The following is a 10,585-nucleotide window of genomic DNA, read 5'->3' as shown; positions in this document are numbered from 1 at the left end:
TTTTTAAGGTTGAGATTGAATTAGAAGATCTAATTGATGAACTTCTGGAAAGAGATGGAGCTGCAGGTAAACTACCTGTGTTTTTCATACAACTGCATGTTTTCAGTCATTAACCTATTTAATATAGGCAGTCTCCGAGTTACAAACAGACTTACATACGACTCCTACTTACAAACGGAGGCTATTACTGTACAGCAGGGGTAGTTGTAATGCTACCACGCTCGTGCCAACGAGGAGTGCCCACCTTTTTGTTTCTGGTTCATAGTACTGTATGTACATTACAGGAAGTTGGCTCTTGTTAGATATGCAGATGAGGGGTGCCCACCTCCTTCCTCCGGGTCACTGTAAGGGTTTTAACTGCTTTCTGTATCCTCAGAAAGATTTAATCTCACTTCCTGCCCTTGAGACAACAGGAACTAAGAGGAAATCTACCCCCGAGGAAGGGAAATTCACTCCTGTAAGAGTGATCATGGGAAAGAAGTGTCTCCACTGAAGCCTAATCACTAATCCTTGTTTCCACAATAACCCAAAATGTTCAAAATCCAATTGTTACAGGGACAGAAAGTGATTTGAAATCTTCTGAACAGGGGCACACACAGCAAAACAAATGTTACAGGGGGTTAACCCTTCCCTATGCTATCCAAAACAACAACAACATTTTTTTGGCTGGAGTTACACTTAAAAAATTTACCTGTTCCAACTTGCATACAAATTCAAGTTAAGAACAAACCTACAATCTATCTTGCTTGTAACCCAGGGATTGCCTGTACTTTACAGAGTTCATATTCCTACAGCTTTGCCATCTGCCTTTGCCATTTTCTCAGATAAATCCATTCCATGAGTGTTTATCATTGTCTGTTATCCATTGGGGGCAAAGCATTATGGGGATAGTCTCTATGACCCACCCACAAAAGCATTGACCCTAAGAAAGTTGACCCGTGAACTTTGGGCAATATACTCCCTAGCAGTGTGGAACTTTTTGGGTTTTAACATTTGTGCTGGTCCATCTGTTTTTTTTTGGCGGACACAACAAGCCTTTGGGTTGTATGTTTGTTTTTCTTGGAAGGCAAGACACTGAGAAAAGAAAGTCCCTGTAAAGCAACTAGTTTTCAGGTGGTGGGGGTCCTCTCCGCACACCTTAGCAGTCCTGGCCAAATAAGAACGATGGTGCTCGCAATGACTATCTCGGATGGCACCGTGCAAAATACAAAGTAAAAGAAACAGGTCACCAGCACTCGTTTAGAATAAATATGTCCTTTTTTAATGGACAATTGTGTCACTACAATCAACTGAGCCGACGTTTCGGAGCCGCACAGGGTCCCTTCAAGGCAGTAAAATTTTACTGCCTAGAAGAAGGGACCCTGTGCGGCTCCGAAACGTCGGCTCAGTTGATTGTAGTGACACAATTGTCCATTAAAAAAGGACATATTTATTCTAAACGAGTGCTGGTGACCTGTTTCTTTTACCCTGTAAAGCAACTGACAACTACTTCATTACCTTAAAATAGCCATAAAAGAAGTACCGTAGTCTGAGTTAACAAAGTTATTTAAGCTTTCTGGCTGGCATCTGAAGTATGCTAAGATGTATCTAAATTCTTATCGCCTATCCACTAACAGGTTAACCATGGGGGAGATAATTTGCCAGTCTCAATGTCATTGAGGTCACAATCAACGTCTGACCATCTAAACTTTGTAACCAGATGCCCATTAAGACTTGCTCTTCACTATGAGGCATACCCTGCTGTATTGGCAACTAATCAGTATTTGCTTATTGACAAACAGTTGCTACAGACCTTTTTGGTATTCTCTTTTCTCCATCATTCTTTGGGAGACATAACATTTCCTGGGACCTTTCTGCAACCAGTTTGTGGCATAGATATTCTGCACTGCGTACATTTTCACCTGTGGACTTCCCCTATCTGTTTTTGCATTAGGATTTTGGCCTGTAGCTTCACCATAGAGATGAGTGGATGTCCTATTGTCTTTTGATGTATGTGAATAATTCACTATTCTTGTGTGGTAATACCTTAAGACAATTGTTTTTGCCTTCTCCTTCTATTGGCTGTAGTAGTAGAGTAGAGACCTCTGCCAAATGCTTATTAATGTCTGGTTGGGTTCCTGTCTTGCTTATGGCTAATAAACGTAATAGCTGTCAAATGTTTATTTCATGCTTTCTCATTCTGTAGTAAGTCGTGTTGAAGATGAATCGCAGGAAGATGTGCTCATGGATGAAGCTCCCACAAACTTAAGTCAGGCTTCCACACTCCAGGCTAACAGGGAAGGTTAGCAAAACTTTCTGTTCTCCAGGATAGTAGTTTCCCTCAAAAGCTTTCCATTTGTAAGGCATTGATTTTTTTATCAAAGCTGCAAACAGTGCTGGAATAGTCAGTTTACTATGTCTTCACATTAAAGAACAACTATAAGTCGCAAGTAGGTATGCACTGAAATTTCGCCCATCGAGATTATTTTAAATGAAAATGGTACTTTGGGCAAAATGCAGAAAGTACCTTTTGGGGGGGGGGGGGGGAAATGCAGTGCATCTCTAGTTTTTCTCCTCCCCATTGGGGCAAGTAATAGTGGTGTTCTCTTCCCGCACCGCCCAGCTTGGCCTACTGTGACAAGCAAATCAGAATGGAAAGTGGGGAGGTGTCAGCTGTCACAGGAGGCAGAGCAGGAGGTTTATGGAGGAAAGCGCTGTGATGGGGTGTCACAGGAGGCTGAGCTCCCCTTCCGCCCGCTCAGCCTTCTGTGACAGCGAGTCAGGATGGAGAGCGGCTTAAAAGCATTTAGCGATCAGTTGATCGCTGAGTGTTTGTAAATAATTGAGGACATGGTAAGCTTACTGTGTCCCCAATTATGAATGAATAGGAAATGCTCTACATCACTTCCTGTTCATTCATGATTATGGACATAGTAACTGATACTATCTCTTTAATTTATGAATAGACGGGAGCACTCATTATAGAGGCTTCCTGTTCATTAAGAACAGCGGCTGCAGAAAAAGAAATTTAGGACTCTGTGTCCTCAATCTCTTTTTCTATGTGTTTTAGATCCCTGATATTTCACCAAAGCCCCAACAGTAAAGAAAAAATGCAATAGGTAATTCTGTGCCGCCTTTGTCCAGAACAACTACTGATAACACTTGGCTCCAAGCCAACTTACAGGCAACTTACTTGAAGATGGAAGTGGGTAGAGGATCTCCTGCGTGTAGTAAACAATTGTCAGCTTGACACCTATTTCTTTCTGCTTTTCAGCATAGCCTCTTGCCATTATTGATAAGTGTACTGGAGAATGTCAAATTTGCCTGGACAGTACTAATTAGCTTTATTGTGGGGGGCAAAAAAAGGATTATTTGGCTCTGTTGCCATATGTTTTTCAGCCTTGCCTTTTGATTTATAAGAACTGCTCTAAATTATTATTACTACTATGAAAAAGTTTTACATTTTGTTGTGTTGCCACTAGTTCTTAAATCACAAGTGTTATTATTTAATCAACATTATAACTTCCCATTTTTCACTGTAACAGACTCTATGAACATCCTAGACCCAGAAGATGAAGAGGAGCACACCCAAGAAGAGGACAGCAGTGGCAGCAATGAAGATGAAGATGACAGTCAGGAAGAGGAGGAGGAGGAAGAGGAGGAGGATGAAGATGATCAGGTACACTTGAGTCCTAATTTGTTGTAGAACATAGCTTTAGTAATGTGTTGTATTAATATGGTTACGTAATGCCATGATCTGTTTAGGATGATGAAGAGGGTGAGGAAGGGGATGAAGACGATGACGACGATTGCTCAGAGATGGAGCTGGATGAGGATTACCCTGACATGAATGCGTCACCTCTTGTACGCTTTGAGAGGTTTGACCGGGAAGATGACCTCATCATAGAGTTTGATAACATGTTCTCCAGTGCAAGTAAGACTTTTTTATATATATAAATAAGTAAGCACAGTCTACAGAGTCACAGATTCAAAATAGGTTATCATGCTGATGGTTTTTCTCTTCTTCTAGCTGACATTCCTCCTTCACCTGGTAACATCCCTGCCACTCATCCTCTAATGGTACGTCATGCGGACCATGGATCTCTCACTATTGGCAGCGGGAATTCCACCAATCGTTTGGCCCAAGGCATTGGTAGAAGCCAACGTACGCTCCGACAGATTACCGCCAATGCTGGCCACACCATACATGTTCACTATCCTGGAAACCGGCAGCCAAACCCTCCTTTAATATTGCAAAGGTAACTGAGAAAGAGGTATTATACACATAGACTGTTCACATGTGTTTGTTACATTTGGCATTCATTGTGTTTCCTAGAATTTCAAGGTAGTTCACCTGTATTTGTCACTGGGATAAAGGTCTTTGGCCCATTAGATTATAGGCAGCACAGTATTTTGACAGTCTGCATGGGGGTAGTTTACTGCTTGTGCTCCTGATATCTTTCTACAGCTCAGACATTCGTGGTAGGTTAATTAGCTTCTGACCAAATAGATCCTAGAACGTGTGTTTATATAACTGTGCTAATGACCTTTTATTTGAAGGTTGCTCTGGTTAGAGATGGTACACAATGTATTCTCAGAAGCTCTACTTACTGTCTTAAAGTGACATTAAACCTTTTTATTTTTTTTATTTATTTTTTTACATTTATATACATTGAAGTCCTACATGGGACGCATATCCTGAGGTTTTTTTTTTTTTTGTAGTTTTCAATTCTTCATTTTCTAGTGGGTCCCCCCCCCTGCACGGGTGCCTCAATCAGCTAAGTGGCTGCTATGGAAGCACCCGTCCATGTGTGTTCCCGGCTATCCCCGCAGTAGCTGTGTGTGTCCATAGATGCACACAGCCCTGTGGCAGGCTACGCCCCTCCTCTCTGTCCAACAGGTTGATTGATGGCAGAAGGAGCCTATGGCTCCTCTGCTCTCAGTAACCTCCCCACCCCCGCAACCAGGAAGTTCAGGAACGGAGGTTCGGGGACCGGGGGCGGTGACGACGCTCTCAACAGAAAGTGTGGGGGATAGGGGACACAGGAAGGTACTGGGTATTTTTAGCTTGATGCAGAGAATACATTAAGGTAAAAAGTGCCCTGCCTTTAATGCTAAATACAGTTTAAAAAAAATAAATTAATATGGGCTAGGTTGAGGTTTCCATTTTGCTGATGCGTTTTTTATAAAATTCAGGTTGTTGGGCCCTTCAGCTGCGGCAGACATCTTGCAGTTGAGCAGCAGTCTTCCCCTGCAGAGCCGAGGCCGGGCACGCCTTCTTGTGGGCAACGATGATGTTCACATTATAGCTCGCTCTGATGACGAATTGCTGGATGACTTCTTCCATGACCAGAGTACAGCAACCAGCCAGGCAGGTCAGTGACATCAATTTTAAGAGACCGCTTGCTTTGAAAATAGCAGTACAGCATCTGATGTGTGTGTTTTAGTATTTATATTAAGGTAAGCTTAACTCTTTCTGCAGGCACGCTATCCAGTATTCCAACTGCGCTGACACGATGGACAGAGGAATGTAAAGTGTTAGACGCTGAGAGCATGCACGATTGTGTGTCAGGTAAGCAAACATTTTTTGCTTTATATAACTGATTGCTTTTTCCTTGTTTGATGCTGGATATACTGAATTGGTTTAACAGGTTATGCGTGATCGCTTACATCTATGGTGGTAAAGTGCATCTACACTTCGGTTTTTTTATAAGGTCTGCTGCAAACTTCTGTTAAGTATGCCAGGTCTTCTAATGCAGCTTCTTGTGATGGTGTGATGACAATGCTGCGCTGTTTATTAATTCAGAGCACAGTTGCCAGTCTCATTCAGGCTGTGCCTACTTGCACTACAGGGGATCAAAAAAGGTTGCTGCGGACATGGCTATCAGCATTATCATTGCTGGGTCACAAATCTGTAGCTTGTCAATCAGCACCTGGCTACGCCTAGTTCTGCCCACTGGATTCTAGATTGACAGCATTCCCTTTTTTGCTAAAGCCCTCCCACTTTAAGCTGCAGTATCTGGGAGGGGGCGGAGTGTGTGAGGCACAAATGATGGTTTTGGCTCAATGAGGGAAAATAATGGAGCATTTATGTTCACATTATGAGGCTCGTGCTTCACATTCCAACTAGATGTTAGTTTAGCTTGTCATATAAAGATTTGTTGTACTTCCTCATAAGATTAAAACCAGTGTACTGAGCAAGCTTTATTTTTTCCTAGCTAAGTGGGCCAAAATGGCGCCCTCTTGGGGGTTTTATTTTTTCATTTTGCACTTTAATTTAATTGTGCACTTTTAATGTGGGACCAGAACTGCTAGGTTGGATTGTGTTCTCATTTGCTTCTTGAAACTGGCCAATTAACGCCACAAGGATGAGATGACAGCACGTGGTCTATGATCTGTTTCAGGCTTTGGTTTATATGCATTGACATACCTGTAAAATGTTTGCCTGAATGAAGGGTTTTTACAAGTCGAGGGAATGGCTGGCTTCTCTATGCCGAAGGGTGCACCACAGGCCTCTATATTAAATTTCCTTGCTGGTATCACTAGCCTTCTGTGTCTTCACACTCTGTTCATTATCATTTATTTAGTATTGCCACAAGGAGCAGAAAAAGGCTCCATCACACTCCTCTTAGAAGTTTTAAAAACACTAGGGAGAAATTGGCCATAGTTACCTGCTGCAAGAAAATAAAATGATAAATGTTAGGGAATTGACTTCTGCTTTATATTGGTACATTTATGCATTTGATGCATTGGCAATCCATTCATATTTGTATGGAGGAATAAAAGCAGAGCTCACACTGGCTTTAACCGAGATCAGAGGCTCATGCACACTAGCCCTAAAGATGATAAAAGTAGTATTTCATTCTCAAACTTCTTTTTTTTTTTTTTTTAATCCACACCAAACAAATGCACTTCTAACTCTCTCAGCTCTGACTCCCTGAACTTTTTGTTGAGTACAAGATCACGAAGGGACAGCAGTCTCCAGCAGCTATCCAGCTAGCATGGTGGAAGGATGGGTGGGGAGCAGGAGAGTGTCTTGCCTTGCTGTGACCGTGTGTTGGTGGAACAGCAAAAAGTTTCCCCGCACACTCACCAGCCAGCATGCAAAAAAAAAACCTGTCTAACCGCTAAGGTTAAAAACAGAAGTTTTAGATGCGTCTTCTGCAGAATATGTGAAAGCCGCACTGCCTCGTAAAGGCCCCTCTGTGTAGTGCGGTCCTAACTCTAACCTATGAGAGTCTCCTTCTTGGAGCACATGTAGCAAAAGATCAAATTGGGTGCAGGTTCGCCAGGAGGCAGCCCAACCGCCTTAAAGGCATAGGGACACACAAGGGTCCCTATACCTTTACAACGGCAGCACATCACAACGGCAGCTGAGACCCCCGGTGTGTCACTGCACCAAATCAGTCTTGCAAAACAAATGGCAAACCCACTCATCAACTCATAACCAGCTTTAAAGCAAGATGCACATGGAGGGGCTCTAAACAGTATAACAGCAAAAAGTTTCCCAGCACACAACATTCAGCATGCAAAAAAACCTGTCTAACCGCTAAGGTTAAAATTAGAGGTTTTAGATACATGTCTTCTGTAGAAAATGTGAAAGCCGCACTGCCTCTTCAAGGCCCCTCTGTGTAGTGCGGTCCTAACTCTACCCTATGAGAGTCTCCATCTTGGAGCACATGTAGCAAAAGATAAAATTGCGTGTCATTTATTTTGCTTGTGTGTTGGTGGAACCATACACATCTTACTAGCACACACAATTGTTGCTGCATGGGACCCTGCAAAGGAAAGGAGCCACCCTGAAACAGGATATGAGGACCCCTGCTCACGGGACCAGCTGATGTTGCAGGAATCGAAAACACAAGGAGCACTATCCATCCAATCCATCCTTTCACTATCCATTGATAGCGATTTAATCCGCATTTGAAATACCTTGTCAACATTTTGATTTTATTATCATTTTACCCAGTTATGTCTTTTGCCCTAGGTGTGTTTTAAATCCTTTGTAAACCAAAACATGTTAAAATATGCAATTTCACAGTGAATTGATGCCATAGTGTGCCTTGTATTGTTTTTCTCCACAGTGGTTAAAGTTCCTATAATAAACCACCTAGAAGCTCTGCGTGATGAAGAGCTTGAGGAGCGACGGGAGAAAAGACGGAAACAGCTGGCAGAAGAGGAGGCCAAAATGGCTGAAAAAGCCAAAGAGGAGAAAGAATCTAAGGAGCAGAATGCTCAGGTCTGTGTTTCACTACTTTTGTTTTTTTTATATACGTTAAAGGAAACCCGTCATTGGAGAAATGAGGAGGTTTTAATCTTTCACTGTAAAAATAGCAGGTCCTTGGCGCAAGCTTGTGTTACTGACCCAGAACAAGCCAATTAGGGCACCTGTCTTCATGCTTGTGCTGGGCAAGTGACTGAGAATTGATGTAATGGTAAAAAAAAAAACCTAGCATTTTCAGGAGAAGGCAATGACCGCTCCCATATATTTTCTTATGGCATGTTTCATTTAAATTCCATGTATGTAAAATTGGCTCACCTGGGCAGCCAATTCTCCCCGTTGTTAAAGCAACTCAGTCGCTAGGTTAAAAAGTACACCCTGTTAAGAAAAAGTTTATCTGTCATGCCGCCGACCTTCGCTCTCCCTAAGTGCGAAGTTTGTAGAGGATCTTCAGCATCCAACACGTCCAGGTGTGCGTCATACTGGACCCATCTGTGTTTTTAGTGATGAAAGACCAAGGGGAAGTTTAAATCTGTCCTTTTTGTTCATAGTGTTGCTTTGGGAATCTGATATTAATTGTTTGTTCATTATTCTTATGCAGGCTGTCAATTCTAAGAGGAATGCCTCGTTTGAGCTGAGTCTTGCAGGTATTTTCTATAAGTAGTGTTTTTTTGGGGGGGGGATTCAGCTGTTTTTGTGTTTTTTTTTTTTTTGTTTTTTTTTTTTTGTTTTTTTTTCTTTTACAGGGTGGCTATGAAGGCTCCTGGATGTTTCAGGTTGAGGTAGTAGATTGTATAGTTTTGGGGTCACACCCGATCTGGGAGATAACTATACAATTTACTGTCTTTCCTGCGGCATCTCTTGGCTACAGTCTTGTTGGATGTGAACTGTATTATCTGTATTCTACCCTGAACCAAGCCAGGGAGGATTCGGTGAATTGGATACAAATATTCATGTGCTTCCTTCTGGGTGAGGTAGTAAGTTGTATTGTTTTAGGGAGCAGAGTTATTTTTTGCTCCTATTTGGTGATAACTATACAGCTTACTGCCTTCCCAGAGGTGGAGTATTTTACTTTGGGTACATGTGTATGTCATGCCAATAAACAAAATACACACACACACAGTGATTGCAATATTAATCTGATCATTTTAATTAATTTGAATGCTTTATATTTGAACAGTTGCCTAGTTTAAGTGTTAAGCCTGGCATCTTTTTAAAGATTACATTTGTTGTTTGCTTATGTATTTAGCCAGGAGCTCAGCTTGAAGCCAGTTTTTTGTGTCAGTGCTTGATGGAACATCTGTATTGTCATTATGCAGTTGTCCTCCTTTACTAATAGAAAAGGAGATGGTCCTTTCCTACCATGTATGCTTTAGTTGATCGTTTACCTTGTAAGTGATAAGTCCCGGCTCTGTATAAAATAAAAAAGGCATGCTTTCTGCGTTTTGTTCTAGTGTACTTTGGCTATGTAATGGGGCTGCAACAACGAATCAATAATGAGAATTGTTGGCAATGATTTTCATTGATTAATTGCTATATGATTAGTTGCCGCCGCTCTGTTCTTCCGTTCTCCCCGCTGGTGCTGGCTGCAGAGGTCTGTGTCCCTTTCAACCCCCGCCTGTATCGGCAGCGGGGACACAGACCACTGCAGCCGGCACCTGTCGTGCCTCCTCTGCCCCGGGCCCCCTCTCTCCTGGAATTATCCACCCTTGTAGAAAAACATAAGGGCAACCTGATGTACTTCAATGCACAATCGATCCTGGATCTGCAGGCTGAATTCAATGAGAAGAAAAAAAAAATTGCTAACATGGCTAATATACTATATATATTTTAAAAGTTTTCTGCTAACAATCCTATTTTTCTGATTTATTGTGTCTCCCCCAGCATACAATTTACTCTTTCCCAGCATACAATCTACTCTTTTATGGGCAAATAAGCATCCACGTATAACCCTCAATAACCATAAGAGGGTTTGAATTTTTACCCCCCTAATTTGTTTTACATTTTTGTTACGCTTTTCAACTTGCACAGATTGCCTTGGATAATGCTAGTGAAAGGGTGCTAAAACTCTTGCCATGATTTAATTTGGTCTATATCCTTGTATCTCATATAAAACTACATTTTGCCACCTTGGAGATCCACAACTCTTTTTAAGGATTTGGAATCCACAACTCTTTAAGAATTTGGTGAACTCAAGTATGACTTGCCAAAAAAATGAATGTGTCAAAGCTCTAGTGAATGAATCCTAATTAGTTTCTTTAACCACTTGACATCCGCGCTGTTAAACCCCCTTCCCATACAGGCCATTTTTCAGTATTCAGCGCTGCGGTACTTTGACTTTGACTGACATTTATTGAAAAAACGAGCACATATAGACGATCGGCG

The 10,585-nt window shown here is 41.9% G+C and overlaps 1 protein-coding gene across 1 annotated transcript in view; it reads left to right on the top strand.

The window, feature by feature from the left end:
• Positions 1-10,585, top strand: part of HUWE1 (HECT, UBA and WWE domain containing 1, E3 ubiquitin protein ligase) — a 121,077-nt gene that overhangs the window by 83,272 nt on the left and 27,220 nt on the right. Inside the window, 9 exon segments of the mRNA XM_018560716.1 lie at positions 9-70; positions 2,172-2,281; positions 3,525-3,658; positions 3,745-3,913; positions 4,010-4,238; positions 5,176-5,354; positions 5,462-5,551; positions 8,064-8,218; positions 8,802-8,847. Coding sequence (XP_018416218.1) covers positions 9-70; positions 2,172-2,281; positions 3,525-3,658; positions 3,745-3,913; positions 4,010-4,238; positions 5,176-5,354; positions 5,462-5,551; positions 8,064-8,218; positions 8,802-8,847 — 1,174 coding nt within the window.

This window comes from Nanorana parkeri, unplaced genomic scaffold (genome assembly GCF_000935625.1).
Source record: "Nanorana parkeri isolate BGI_ZX_2015 unplaced genomic scaffold, ASM93562v1 scaffold475, whole genome shotgun sequence".
In the NCBI taxonomy this organism is placed as follows: domain Eukaryota; kingdom Metazoa; phylum Chordata; class Amphibia; order Anura; family Dicroglossidae; genus Nanorana; species Nanorana parkeri.
The sequence above is the reverse complement of the archived record's forward strand: the minus strand, read 5'-3'. Positions and strand labels throughout refer to the sequence as shown.